Below are 14,531 nucleotides of genomic sequence, written 5' to 3'. Positions count from 1 at the left end.
GCGGGAGCCAGGACCAGCTCCCGCGATAATTTTGGTGACACGGTAACTGACCCCGTCCCCCTCCTCCTCCCACAGACACTGGCGGGAGGGGGTGGGGCTGCAGAAATCCAAAGTCAGACCAAAGCATGGAACAGCCACGGTTCTGACTCATGCTGCTGGTGTGTCTGGGACCGGCCACACTGAAATCCCCAGCTCTGCATCCCCACAGCTGCGCCGACCTGAGACCTCCCCCAGGGCCTAGGGCAGAGCGGGGCAGGGCCGGGGCAGGGCAGGGAGTCTGAATTTCCCCTCCCCCAGGGCCCTACTGCGGGAGGAGTGGGCATGGGGTGGCTGAGGCCCAGGAGAGCTTGGAGCTGGTGGGCAAGTCCCAGGGCTCTGAGCTCCCAGGGACCCTCTGACAGGGACCCACGGACACCTCGCCCCAGGGAGACTCAGGAATCCCCCTCCCACCCCGTGTGCCAGAGCCGTGACCTTGGTCGCTGCCCTGGGCCCCGCTGCGCACCGTATTCCTCCACGCTGAACGAGTGCCTCGTCCCCTGCGCCTCGATGGCGTACGTCCCCAGGGCCGGCTCTGCAGACAGTGGGAGGGACAGATCCACGATGCCCTGCTGCGGAGTCACATCTCGCCACTGGGCGATGCGGTTCCCGTTGGGATCCTGGCACACGGACACGCCCTGCTCAGCCGCTGCCCCCACACACGGCTCGTCCCCGCAGCCCCCGAGAGCCTCGTGCTGCCGACGGGGGCTGGATCGACGCCCGGGGGCTCAAATCCTTCTCCTTAGCCTGCAGCAGGCACCACCGGGGAGCCGCTGGGTAAGGGGGCCCCTGCCAGTGCCCCTCAGCCCTGACCCGAGGGCACCGCCCATGGGGGGAACAGGCTCCCGAGGGACATCCCATCTCCAGCCTGGACAAAGCCCAGGGAACTCGCCGTAGGGACCGTTTCCATCTCAGTGCTAGGCCTCTGGGGGTAGGTTCCCTGGCCCCCTCCCCCCACCCAGTCTCCCCAAACCTCCACCCCTCCCCTCTGCCCCTGCAGCTCCCAGAGACCCTCCCTCCTCCCTTGCCCTTCCCCCATCAGGCTCCCAAGGGAGCTCCCCGCTGCGTCCCCACTGGCTGATCAAGTCACTTCCTGACCAGAGTTCAGGGCTGGGAACATTCGGGGTGAGCAACTCAGGCAGGGATCCCAGCCAGGCCCAAACCCACCTGCCTCCCGGACAGACACCCCCAGATGCTGCAAACTCGGGGTGGGGAGGATGTAACCCGATGGCACAATGTCCCCCCCTGCCCCCCATGGGGCCCAGCCCAGAAACGCCCTGTGCTCTGGGACCCTTTGCAGCCCCACAGCAGGGCAGAGGCTCTAGGGCTGGATTGCTGGACACTGTGGTCACAGCCCAGACTCCTCTGGGATCCCCACCACTGAACACCCCCGGGTGCCCTCGGATGAGCCAGACAGGAAGAGGAGGAGGCTGGAGAGGCACAGACTGACCTGCACGGTCACCAGGGGCAGCTGCAAAGCAAACAGACAGGAGATGGCTGGTTAGAGGGACAGGAAACACCCCCCACTGCCCTCGGGTCTGCCTGTGACCTCCCCAGGGCTGGGGAGGCTCTGGGGCCATGGGGGATCATGGGGACAGCAGCGGGGGTGACCGAGGGAGCAGGGACAGGAAGGGGAGCCCATGGGGCTGGAGACCTCGCACCTTCCGTGCCCCACCCCGCGGTGGCGGGTACAGGGCAGTGGGTGGCTGGTCTGTGCGTGGAGGAGCAGGGTGAGATGCTGGGGTCTGTGCCAAGGGGCAGTCTAAGGGCCGGGGGTCTGCGCTGCAGCCAGTGCCCGGGAGAGGTGGCTGGGAGGGAAGCTGTCAATCTGTATTTCCACACTGGGCCCGATTCTGCCACCTCACTCAGCGCACAGCACGGTTAGGCTGAAAGGTGCTAATGACTGTCATCGGGGGGGGGGGCACCCACAGCCAATCACAGACTGCACTAAAGCCAGTGGGTGCCCAGCGCCCTCACTCCGGCTCCGTGCAATGTGCAATCAACCCTCTCTGCGCAGTGAAGAGACTGCAACCAACAGAGGCCACTGCCCAAGGCACTGGGCTCTGAAGCCCAGGGGGCTGCTCCACACGGCTGTTTTCAGCAGGCCAGCACAAGCCCTGCTACTGCAAGGCTGTTACCTGCCCTGGGAGACTTGCCCCCTGCAGCAGTGTAGACCAGCGGTTCTCAAACGTTAGCGCTCAGGGTGGGGGCAGCCCACAGAGACCCTCTGCCTCCGCCCCGGGGACATGCTGGATGCTTCCGGGAGCAGCACGGAGCCAGGGCAGGTAGGGAGCCTGCTTTAGCCCTGCTGCACCGCTGACCGGACTTTTAACACCTAAAATCTCCCGGTTTGGCTTCAGTAGCCTCTGGGAGATAGAGGGAGGGAGGGGGAGGAACTGATGAGCGGGGCCTGCGGATCCTCTGGAGTTCGATCGGGGACCCCCAGGGGTCCACAGACCCCAGTTTGAGAAACGCTGGTGTAGACCAGGGTGGCGGCTGAGGCATTCCCAGATACTGGAGATCCTGGTACTTCCAGGAATGGCATGGGCCTGTCCCCGCTGGCGTGACCTCGCACACTCGGTGTGTGTGAGTTCACGCCAGCAGGGGCGGAGCAGTGCGCTCTGCCAAATGGCGCCCCCCATCCAATACCAGACACAAGCATGCACTGTACGGGGCCAAACCACTCATGAAGAGGACTGTCTGATTTCAAACCGGATGAACAGGCTGCCTGGTGTAGACAAACCTAATGTGTCCAGTGCACCAGGGCCCTGTTACCCTGCTCCCCCACCCCCCACCCCAGCTCTCACCTTCCGGGTACTGGGAACGAAGTCTTTGTCCAAACTGACGATTCGAAACTTCACTGAAAAGGAGCAGAGGCAGAGGCGGGAATCAGCCCCGGCTCGGTTTGTCTGAGTGAATTCCCAGCTGGGGAAGGTGCCAGCCGGACGCCCTGGGCACTGACGGCCTCTGTGAACCCGCAGAATGAGCCCAGCCCGGGCAGCGCAGCGCCAGCTTCCCCCACTTCCCCCCGCAGCCCTGCCCTGGGCGGCTGGAAGGGAGTTCAGCAAGGGCGACATGTGAGAGGCTTGTCTCCGGCCCCAATTCCCACCCCCTCCTGCCCTCTTGCCCCTGTCAGAGACTAGAGGCTAGAGCCCTACCTTCCACCCCTCCGCAGATGCCCCCTCCCTCGCCCCAGCCCTAGCCTGCCTGAGACCCTCCACCGTGGAGCCCTGGATGGGTGGGTGGTGCAGCCCACAGCCTCAGAGCACTATGCAGGTGGTGCAGCCCCCAGATCCCCAACCCCCGGAGCTCCCATTGGCCGGGAAAGGGGAACAGCGGCCAATGGGAGATTTCGGGGTGGTACCCACAGGCGAGGACAGAGTGTGACAGAGTTGCCTGCCCCACCCAACCCCCAGGAGCCACTGCCAGACATGCTGGCTACTTCCGGGAGCGCCGTGGGGCCAGGGCAGGCAGGGAGCCTGCCTTAGCCCCATTGCCACCCCGGAGCCACTCGAAGTAAGCGGCACCAGGCCTGAAGCCCACATCCCTCCTGCACCCCAACCCCCGTCCTGAGCCCCCTCCTACACCCTGCACTCCCTCCCACACCCCAACCCCCTGCCACAGCCCTACATGCATGGCTCTGCATACAATTTCCCCACCCAGATGTGGCCCTCAGGCCAAAAAGTTTGCCTACCCAGGGCTAGATGGAGGGGCGGCCAGGCAGCTCCGTGCAGTGCGTGATGCCCGCACCCCCAGGCACCGCCTCCGCAGCTCTCATTGGTTGCAATTTCCATCCAAAGGGAGCTGTGGAGCCGGCGCTGAGGGTGGGGGAGCCCGTGGAGCTTCCCTGATCGCCCCTGTGCCTAGGGGCCGGACATGCTGGCTGCCTCTGGGGAGCTGTGCGGAGCCAGGGCAAGCAGGGAGCCTGCCTTAGCCCTGCTGCGCCACCACCCGAACTTTAAACGGCCCAGTCAGCAGTGCTCACCGGAGCCACCAGATCCCTTTTCGACTGGGCATTCTGGTCAAAAACCAGACGCCTGCCAACCCTTCCCCTGGCGCTGGTCGGGCAGTGCAGCCTTCAGCGCCCCCAGGCCTGGAGCGCCGGGCAGCCGAGCACCAGCTCCAGCCACCTGGAGTCCCTGACCACAGGCCCCCTAGCCCCAGCCCAGCCCAGTCGGGGGCCCCGGCTATGAGGGAAGAGCCACAGAGCGCCAGCGGGAAGCAGGAGGGGTCCCGGGGATGAAGCATGGGTGGGGCCACGCAGGGCTGTTTGGGGAAAGTTAGTGTCCCCCAGCCTCTGATACCTGCTGTTCATGGAGCTCAGCCTCCAGGGCCCAGCCAGCCTCCCACCTCCCTGCTGAGGCCGCCAGAGGAGGCCGATCGGTGCCCCCTGCAGTGTCTGTGCCATCACCAAGGACGGGCTGAGACCCCCACTTGGTTCCAGACAGGCCCCCAAACAGGCCTCAGGCTTTGGGCCTCTTCTCCCCTGGGGCCGGGTGCAGACATGGGCCCAGAAGTGAGAGTCCCGAATCCCTTGCTAGGCCCCCATCCCATCCCATCCCAAAGGCCTGGGGCGACAGGAAAGTCCCTCCAGCAGCTCCTGCCCTCTCACCTGTCTGTCCCGGCTTGTAGACGGCCTTGTCCGTCTGCACAAAGGTCCTGGGCTGCAGCGCCCGCAGCAGCACCTTCTTCCGCTCAGAGAACTGCAGGGCATCTCCCCGGATCGAGACGTGCAGCTCTGCCACTTCCGGCTGCCCCCCGGACGGGGCTGGAACCTGCACACGGGGACCCCAGCAAGGCCACAGTGGCTGGTAACGGGCCGGTTGTGGCGCAGACCCGCTATTGCACGGGGGTGGGGGAGCAGTGGTGTTTGTGAGGAACCCTGTCACAACTCAATGGCCCCCGCCCTCAGGGAGTCCCCTGGGAAGGCAGATCTGCATTGTATATTTCTAACACTGCTGCTAGCATTGCAAAGCATTTTGTGAAGGGTCAAAGGTGTGTGAGTGGGGAGTGGAGTTTCCTTTGCAGGTACGAGAGGCCAAGCGGGGAGAGAAAGACGAAAGTAAAGAACGGTTAACACAACACTGCAGCCAGCAAGCTCAGTCCGAAGATAAGATGCTAACTCCAGCCAGCTCAAGGCCACAGCACACATCTGACTCTCGGCTGCCGACCAAGAAAGGTGGGGCCCGAAATCCACAAACCAACCGTGAGAAAGGAAGATTTAATTGAACAGACACAGACCTGCAGAGCCAGCCCATAACAAGCGAGGCAAGCGAAGGCCTGCACAGAGGAAAACAAAGAGGACAACAGAGTCTAGCTGGTGTGTTTTGGAGAAAGTCAAGGAGGCCACAGGAAGCTGGTTTGCACTGGGACAGAGGGGACCAGGAGCAGAGGTCCCCGAATGGAGCACTCCCCCACCCCACCCCCGATGAGCCAGGACTTAAAACCCTCCTGAGAGCTGGAGCAATCTGGAGAGCACAGCAGATCTTTGGACGACCTGGGCCCTGGACAGCACTCCCGTCCACCTTCCCCCCTCTCTTCTTCTGACGTTACACCCAGACTTGACCCGTGTGTGAGTATGAAAGTGGGTTAGGGCTTGGGTCTCTAAAGCTTTCTTTCTTCCCCTGAGTGACGTGGGAGCGTTCCCAGCACACTCTGCTGTATTTTATTATTTTATTAATAAAGCTTGAAAATGTAAACACTTGGTGTGTTCGTCATCTCCCCCCGAAACGATCCTGCAGCGTCAGCCAGATCACCTGACGCTCCAGGCAGATTGGTAACGAAAATCTGTCACAACCCCCCTCCCCAGGCTGGGGGCCCTGAATGGGAGGGAGCATGAACCTGGGGCGCTCGATGGAGTCGGAAGCCAGGGCGCTCTGTGCCCCCCACCCATCCCCGCTCCCCCCTGCCTGTCGCTGCTGAGGGATGGGCTCGAGTTCTGTGGCTACAGCTGCCCAATGAGTGACCAGCTGGCCTGGTGCTGCAGACCCGGGGCTGACGGGCTCTGTGCCCAGGGCCAGTGCCCAGGGCCGTGCCAATGGCTGCGGGCGGGGGCTCACCTGGAAGCGCACGTTCTCGTGCAGACGGGGCTCCCGGACCTCTCTCTCCAGCAGGGTGATAGCGCTGGGCCCATCCCCCCTCTCCAGCCGGACGCTCACCCGGACGGTCTCGTTGAGGTCGCCGAGATGAACTGACACCGTCCCTGTGTGCGGGTGGTAGAGCTCGGCTGCGCTCACCACCACATAGTGCCTGGGGAGGGGAAAGCACCGGGCAGTGGGGGAGGGGACAGCTCAGAGCCTCCCCCAGGACTGGGTGTGACTCCTGATTTCTGAGTGTCCCCCCTGCTGGGACAGGGCTGCGTCGATGGTGCTGGAGGCTGATTTGTTTCTCTAACCACAGGGCAGGGGCAGGGCAAGGTCCCCTCGCTACATCCCCCGCCCCAGCCTGCCTTCCGTGGAGCTGGAGGGGCCCCGGGGGCGCAAACAGGGACTCAGTCCCCCTTCATCCCCGGTCTCTCGGCTGCTCGGTCTGCCCAGAAGGGGGCAGCTAGTGGGGCTGAGAGTGAGCAGAGACCCCTGTGTACGGCGGGGGGGGGGAAGGCTGGTTAGTCTGGGGCTGTACTGAGCACCTGAGCCCTTTGCAGCCAGTAACCGGCTTAGATACAGCCCCACCCCCACCCCCAGCCCAGTCTGCACCCCAGGGCCTCCGCCCGCCCTCGCAGGAACCCTTCGGCGTTTGCACCGTCGGGGCACTGCCCGGTTCTGCTGAGACGTTGGTTTAACACGCTGGGTTCGTGGGTAATTTCTGTTCTATTGCACTGGTGCCTAGAGACCCAGCCCAGCCTGGCCCCCTGCGCTGGGGCTAGACAGACCCGCAGGCAGAGACAGGCCGCGGCCTGAGGAGGTGACAGGCTGACGGGAGCAGGCGGCTGCAGAGGATCGCGAACAGACAGATGAACAGACAGATAGACACGGACAGGGCTTACGGCTCTGCAGACGTCCCAGCTGTGAGGTGCAGGAGCAGCAGCAGGCAGGTTACTGGGGCCCCCATTCCTGGGGTGCAGGCAGACGGGCAGGCACAAGGGGACACACACACGTCACCCTCCTTTGGATCCTTCTTCCTCCCTCTCCCCCACGCTCTGTGCTGGAGACCAGCCTGCTCTGCCCTGATACAGACTCTGGAGCTGGAGCTTCGCCTTTGATCCAGGGTAAACAAGGGTCGTGTCAGGTCTCTGGCAGGACTGGGGGACGCAGCCAGGACAATATTTACCCACCACCCCCAGCTGCTGGATTCGAGGCTCTGACAGGTTCTTGCAGCTTGAGTCAGAGGATGCTGCCTGGCAAAGGCTCAGAGGAGCCAGGGGGCCCCTTGCATTGGTCACACGGCAGGGGGTGGGACCCCTCTTGGGGTCAGTGGTGGTGCAGTAGCCGAGATGCTGGGAAAGCCCTGGCAGGAGCAGGGGGGAGGAGCTTGCTGAGAAATGAGTTCGTTAAAGTGGGTTCTGGCAGCGACCCCACTACTGCAATGCAAATGAGAAGAACACTGAAGTTGCTGAACACGTCTCATGAAAACCCCATTGACGATCGCTTCTAAAGTTCCTGCACTGGGACGGCTGGGGATGAAATTTCCATGCTCAGGCTCTGCCTTGGGTTGAATGTTTTTTGTAAACTTTCAGCAAAAACGAGTTGAGGCATTTCTGAGAACACGGTTGGCAGTAGCACAGGTAGCTTTTTCCAGGGCAATCCATTTTCCTGACCATTTTGTTGAGGAGTTCTAACGCCTTCATGCTTTGGAGCCTGGAATTGAAATCTGGCAGGGGGATTGTGCTAGGGGAAGAGAAGGGTTTTTCCTCTTGCCATGAAAATCCACGTCAATCTAGGCTCTGGCTAGGTTATAAAGTACAGAACATTGCCATTTGCACATGGTCAGCAGAGTGTCTCAGACTTGTTTCTGAGTCACTGACAACTTGGGAGAAAATGATCTTGAATGGTTATGGATCCCTGTCCTAACCGATACAGCACAAGATGGGGGGTTAGCTGGTGTCTGAGGCAGATCACCAAATCCCACGAAGGAACGGGATGAGTGGCTCCTTATGCAGCTATTTATAGAATGTACGAAAATAAGCTGTGTGATCATGGGGGATTTCAATGTGAGTGACACATGTTGGCGCTCGGGTGCTGCCAGTACTAAAATGTCTTTGGAATTTCTTATATATTTTCCTAACTCAAAAAATGTTCCATCCGCCAGGGGAGTGTTCTATATGAGCCCTCGCCTTGAGAGATAAAGAGGAGCTGATCACAGAACTAACCATAAATCAGAGGGGTAGCCGTGTTAGTCTGGATCTGTAAAAGAAATAAAGAATCCTGTGGCACCTTATAGACTAACAGACGTTTTGCAGCATGAGCTTTCGTGGGTGAATACCCACTTCTTCAGATGCAAGACTTGCATCTGAAGAAGTGGGTATTCACCCACGAAAGCTCATGCTGCAAAACGTCTGTTAGTCTATAAGGTGCCACAGGATTCTTTGTTGCTTTTACTAACCATAAATGGTAGCCTAGGTACAGGTGATCCTGACTCCATCACATTTACAACGTGCCAACACATTAAAGTCCAGACCAGTAATATTTCCAGTCGGTGGTTTGAAAGGGCCTGTTTCACAAAGCTGAAAACAATTATGAGCCGAATCAGCTGGGAAAAATAATTTAATCAGAAAAATGTGAATGAAAATTGGGAATTATTTAAGAACACTTTACTAGATGTCCCAAAAGCCACAATCAATCAAACTGGTTAAAAAACTGATCTGGCTCAGAGGGCAAATGAAAGCAACTATAAAATATTTTTTAAAATGATGTATAGCAAAGGGAAGAAAGGAGAAATTGGTGGAAATGAATATAAATCTGGACTGTAGAAACTTGGTAAGGGAAGCAAAATGACATATTAAGAAATCTATGGCCAGCTGAGTTAAGGACAATAAGAGGGAGCTTTTAAAGTATATTCGGAACAAAATGAATCCTAACAATGGAACTGGTCCATTATCAAATCAAATGGCAGAATTATTAACAATAATGGAGATGGGATGCCAGAATGGGAGGGAGGGAGATGGGCAGGGGGCCATGGTTCCATTACGTTTAGAAGTCTAAGTGGAAGAGGTGGCAGTGGGGGCAGGTCCTTGGGGGTGGTGCCTTGGATGGAATGGTGGTGTGAGGGTGGGGGCTTGGGGAGATTGTGCAGTGTCGGGTTGGACCTCAGGGGGAAGGGCAGTGTGGGGGCAGGGTTTCAGGGAAAAGGTGTGGGGTGTGTGTGAGGAAATGGTTCGGTGCTGGTGGCCCCCCTAATTTTAGGGAGCATCCGTTACTCCTGAATGCTGAAAAGGCAGAAAGGTTCAATAAATATTTCTGTTCTGCATTTGGGAAAAAACAGATGAAGTTGTCATGTCACATGAAGGGGAGAACACTCATTCCATTCCACTAGTATCTGGGGGGAATGGTAAACAGCAGCTACCAAAGGGAGACATTTTAAAATCAGCAGCTCCAGATAACTTATATCCAAGAGTTTTAAAAGAGCTGGCTGAGGACCTTGCTGGACCTTTAATGTTGATTCCCAGTAAGTCTTGAACACTGGGGAAATTCCAGAAGACTGGGAGAAAGCTAATGTTGTGTCAATATTTTAAAAAGGTAAATGGGATGAACTGGGTAATTAGAGGCCTGTCAGTCTGACGTGGATCTCTGCCACAATTATGGAGTGGCTGATATGGGACTTGGTTAATAAAGAATTAGAAGAGACTCTCATGATTAATGCCAATTCACAATGGTTTATGGAAATCAGATCCTGTCAAACCAATTTGATATCTTTTTTGATGAGATTATAAATGTAGTAGATAAAGGTAATAGTGTCAATGTAATTTATTGAGATTTCTGTAAGGCGTTTGACTTGATATCATGTGACATTTTGATTAAAAATCTAGAAGACTATAAAATAACACGGCACAGATTAAATGGATTAAAAACTGGCTAACTGATAGATCTCAGAATGTAACTGTAAATGGGGAACCATCATTGATCGAGGGGATTGCATAGGGATCAGTTCTTGGTTCTGTGCTATTTAACATTGTTATCAAGAGACCCGGCTGAGGGGTCCCATTCTCTGGACCTACAAGCTCTGTTTTAGACCATGTTCCCGTCATCGAATAAACCTCTGTTTTACTGGCTGGCTAAGAGTCACGTCTGACTGGGAAGTGGGGGTGTGTGCATGACCCTGTGGCTTCCCCAAGACCCCGCCTGGGTGGACTCGCTGTGGGAAGCGCACAGAGGGGGCACAGGATGCTGAATGCTCCAAGGAGAGACCCAGGAGGTGAAGCCGTGTGAGCTTCTTGCTCTGAAGACAGTCTGCTCCAAGGGAGAGGAGGCTCCCCAAAGTCCTGACTGGCTTTGTGGGGAGCAGTTCCAGAGCATCGCCCGGAGACTCCGTGACACCCTCAAATATTTACTTCTCCCTTAGGATGGTTCAAAGGTAACAGGGATTTCAGTCCTACCAGGCAAACAGCCTTTAGGAGTGGTGAACCTGGGGGTGGGGTGGAAGGCCCCTGCCCAGGGCAGAGCGATTCAGGAAGTGGGTAAGCGTCAGGCATCAGGCCTGGGGCCCGTATCCCTTAGATCGGCGTCCATGGAACGGCTCAGGTCTCTGTCACGGCCAGTCCTGGCATCACAGAGCCCAGTTCTTTCTTTGGTCGCAGCTGGGCATCCCGAGACAGCCCCAGCCAAAGACCCACACAGGCTCCGCAGCCCCAGTGGGGTCTGGGAACAGCTGCGGGAGCGTCTCCCAGAGCAGCATTCGCCCCCCGGAAATCAGACCTGGCCCGAGCCAGGAGATGGGCAGGAAATAAGAAAAACACGATTCAGCTCAGAAACTGATACTAAGACGCCAGGGCCAAGAGAACCCGACCCAGCCGGGTCCAGCCAGGTTTGAACGCTGCCCCCTCCCAAGACATCTCCCATTCGTCAGGGCTTTCTCTCCAGAGACCCCACGTGCCCAGCTGTATCTCAGGCTTCACCACCACTACTGTGGGCCTCTCCTGCCTCGCCCCCCGGCCCTGGGAGCCTCCTGTCTACCAAGGGACCCCATAGGGCCTAGAGAACACGGCTCCATCCCCACGTGCCTCCCCCGCCACACACAGACGGAAGAGACTCCAGGAACCTGGGGGGATCCACAATCGGAGCAGAGGGTCCCCGTAAAGGGAAAACAGCTGGTGGGACACGAGCCCCGGGGGCTGCGCAGGGACCCACTGCTCTCTTGCGCTGTCTCCGTTTGATCTGCTCTGTAGTTTTCAGCTGCATCTCCAAGGCTCAGGTCGTGCTGAGCCAGCCCTGGGTCTGACACATTCCGTCTGAATTCCGTCTCCAGGCTTCACACCGCAGCATCCAGTATGTGCTGAGCCTGCAACGTCCCTCTGTGTGTTTGAACCTTCAGCACAGGCTGCTACTCCTTGAGCCACGGCCACGGCATTACGTTAAGTGGCAGCAGGAGCAGGTTGTTGTCCTGGGTGGGTGCTCTTGCTAGAGCAGCTCCGTCTTGTTCCCAGGACAGGAGCTGGCACTGCTGCTTTGGGGGTGGCAGCAGGAGGCGGCACTGTGGGTGGTTCGAGCTCAGTGAGATTTGGGCAGGAACACAAGTGCCGGAGAGGAAATGGGGATTGTTCTGAACAGTTTATGTCAGTGGTTCTCTCTCCACCTGTGGCCCGAGGACAAATAAGGGCTGGCAAACTAGGTCTAAGGAGTCTGCGAAAGGCCGTCGTTCCCACAGAACAGTGGTTTTCACCCTGTGGTCTGCAACCCCCTGGGAGTCCGCAGACTCTAAGATTTCCAAGGGGGTCCGCACCTCCATTCAAAATGTTATAGGGGTCCCCAAATGAAAAAACGTAGAAACCCCAGGGTTCCTATCTAAGCAATATCTGAATGGAATCTGATAGAACAAAGAAAGGCCAATTCTCCAGCCTGAGGGCTGAATATCAAAGACCCGCTGCAAACAATGGCGGGTGAGAGCATCTCAAAGAAAAGACTGGGAGAGAACTTTATAATGGAAAGGGTCAGGCAGCAGAAATAGAGGGGCTGCTATTGGCTCCACCTATAAACATCACTGGGAACAGGAATTAAATGTCACCAGCTCTGTTAGTGTAACATTATCACTACAGAAGCCAGGCCCAGGCAAAGAGGAAGAGAAATGCGATGGATAGGGAGGATCTGAATGGTCTATGGACTTATTTTTCTTGCTTCCTATTTACCCAGGAAGTAGCAGGAATGTCAAGTTGTCTCTGCCCTGGGATCTCTGGAGGACTGGCTGGGCATCTCACAGCATGTACACTAGGCTCTCACACCTTGGTTGACTGGGGATAGACCTGTCACAGAGATCGCCTTTCCCCACAATGGTCATTGGTCTGTGGAATTAAACAGATAGTAACAAAACATACCAAAAAAACCCAAAACCAAGCAAGAGTTGTAAGGAGTCGGACAAGCCATTCCTCCCTCTCTCAGGCCTTCGCTTCTAAAATCAATTTAGTTCAACCCATGCGAGCCAGTAGAGGTGCTCCTGTCGGGCTGAGAGAAGAGTTGATTCTAGTTTAGTTTCAATTCCTAATTGATTGAACCTAAACTAAAACAACCTCCGCCACACCACAATAAGTGCATCCACACTGGGGTTTTCACTGGGGTAAGTAAACTGGTTTCAAAACTAACTTCAGTTGAACTGGTTCATTTTCATGTAGACATGTGTAACGAGGGCAGCTCTGCCAGCTGGGGCTGGAACCCGGGGGGCTGTCGCTGCCCGACCCAGGGTTAAAGCCAAACCCCACAGCAATGACCGAAGGGCTGGGGAAGGGGACAGAGCCACGGTCCCCGGATCTGGCTGCTCTAAGGATGCACAGGAGCCATGTGAGGAGCAGCAGCAGGGCAGGCACAAAGCGACAAAACAGCCTCACAAAGAAGTGGGTTTTTGTATTTTGTTTTACACTGACGCTCCAGGCAGGAGGGGCAGCAAACCCCAGGGGTCCCCACTGCAGTCACTGGTCCCCATGTGTAACAGACAGGTGGGATCATGCGGCCGGTCTGGGGGCTGAGAGATGGGAGAGCAGGTGGGATGTTTGCAGAGCGAACGGGGAGGCGTTGGCTGAAGAAGGTGCTAAGGGGGATAATACAGCTGGTTTGGGGAAGAGCAGCAGCTGAGACGAGGCCTGTCCGTGCCCCTCGATCCTGGGGTGTCGGCTGCCAGCGCGGGGCTCTTGGGATGGGAGGGGAGGCGGCTGCCCAGCAGGGGTGGGGGCTTCAGCGGGAATTTTCCATCATGTCGGCGTCAGGGGCTTTAAACAATCACAAATATCCCCTGAGACAGGATCAAAATCACTCCCCCGCACACGCCCAGCAGACACCTGTGGATATGGCCCCCCAGACTCCCTAACCCCCAATAAGACTCTCCCCTCAGAGTCACCCCCGCCCTCAAGACAGATTCCCTTGTGCCCCACATAGACCCTTTCCCCCAGATGTCTCCCCCCCTCCCACACACACACATGGTCCTGGCGTGTTCCATGCTCCCATCTCCCCCTCCTTTGCCGTCTACAACACACACACACCTCTCCGGCCCATGGACTCCCCCACCCATAAAGCTGTAGGCACTGGAGTTGTGTGGGGGTGCATCACACCTACCTGAGCCGCAGGGGGCGCTGTACTCAGCCTCTGTGTGTTCACCTGCAACAGCAAGGGATGTAAGGAATGGAGGAGAGACCCAGTGGGGGGATGAGAACCCCTCCCCCAATCCCACACATGCAGAGTCTGTTCCCCCAGCCCCAGGGGATCCCTGCTGTAGGTCTCAGCCCTAGAAGGGAGTGGGAGGTCGCCCCCAGTTGTCTGAGTGGGCCTGTGCGCTCTCTCCCATCCCCCATCCAGTAAGTCAGACGGGCCCAAAAATCACCACTGAGTTGCCCCTGAAAACACCCAGGGAAACCGTCCTGTCACCTCCTGGTCCAGCACAAAGGATTCTGGGGGTGTCTGAGGAGCTGGATGGCAGGGAACTGTGGGGGGCCCTGAAGGGATGGGACTCACCTGCTCCTGCTGGGACGGCCCCAGTTACACCAGCCGCACCCTCCCCACTAGCCCGATGAGCACACGGCTCCCGTGTCCCTCACGGTGTGCGACCCCACAGATCGAACCCGGGAAGGCTCTGACCTGAGTGGGATTTATGGAAATGGGGCACTTGGATCCTGGGGAGATTTCAGTGACCCCATGCCCTGAGTGTGACACAGAGCCCACGAGAACAGCTGTAATGGGGGTGGAGCAAGCGTAGGACACGCCCACCCAGCCAGACTGTGCCACAGAGCCTAGCGAGTAGCTGTAATGGGGGCGGATCTCGGGCGGGACTCACTTGTCTCGTAGTAATCGTACAGTCTCACTGGGGCTGCTCTGAGATTCTTCACAGGGAAATCCTGCTCCAGGGAGAAGGTGAAACTCGCC

General features: G+C 57.8%; 2 protein-coding genes across 4 annotated transcripts in view; both read right to left on the bottom strand.

Moving 5' to 3' along the window:
- The window catches only part of LOC120385032 (alpha-2-macroglobulin-like protein 1), a 218,429-nt gene that overhangs the window by 125,257 nt on the left and 78,641 nt on the right, over positions 1-14,531 (bottom strand). Inside the window, exons 1-5 of one of the 3 annotated variants that reach the window (XM_039504108.1) lie at positions 7,022-7,336; positions 6,096-6,285; positions 4,649-4,811; positions 2,844-2,896; positions 1,487-1,507 (exon numbers count right to left, since the gene is read on the bottom strand). In XM_039504108.1, the coding sequence (XP_039360042.1) occupies positions 1,487-1,507; positions 2,844-2,896; positions 4,649-4,811; positions 6,096-6,285; positions 7,022-7,086 (492 nt within the window). In that variant the 5' untranslated portion in view covers positions 7,087-7,336. Of the gene's footprint in view, positions 1-1,486; positions 1,508-2,843; positions 2,897-4,648; positions 4,812-6,095; positions 6,286-7,021; positions 7,337-14,531 lie in introns of those variants that run through there. The other 2 variants (XM_039504109.1, XM_039504107.1) reach the window with 2 other exon arrangements.
- LOC120385031 (alpha-2-macroglobulin-like protein 1) overlaps positions 13,276-14,531 on the bottom strand; it is a 144,799-nt gene continuing 143,543 nt past the window's right edge. The window contains exon 36 of the mRNA XM_039504104.1: positions 13,276-13,384. Within this exon, the coding sequence (XP_039360038.1) occupies positions 13,350-13,384 (35 nt within the window). The 3' untranslated portion in view covers positions 13,276-13,349. The remainder of the gene's footprint in view (positions 13,385-14,531) is intronic.

This window comes from Mauremys reevesii, linkage group 17, assembly GCF_016161935.1.
Source record: "Mauremys reevesii isolate NIE-2019 linkage group 17, ASM1616193v1, whole genome shotgun sequence".
In the NCBI taxonomy this organism is placed as follows: domain Eukaryota; kingdom Metazoa; phylum Chordata; order Testudines; family Geoemydidae; genus Mauremys; species Mauremys reevesii.
The sequence above is the reverse complement of the archived record's forward strand: the minus strand, read 5'-3'. Positions and strand labels throughout refer to the sequence as shown.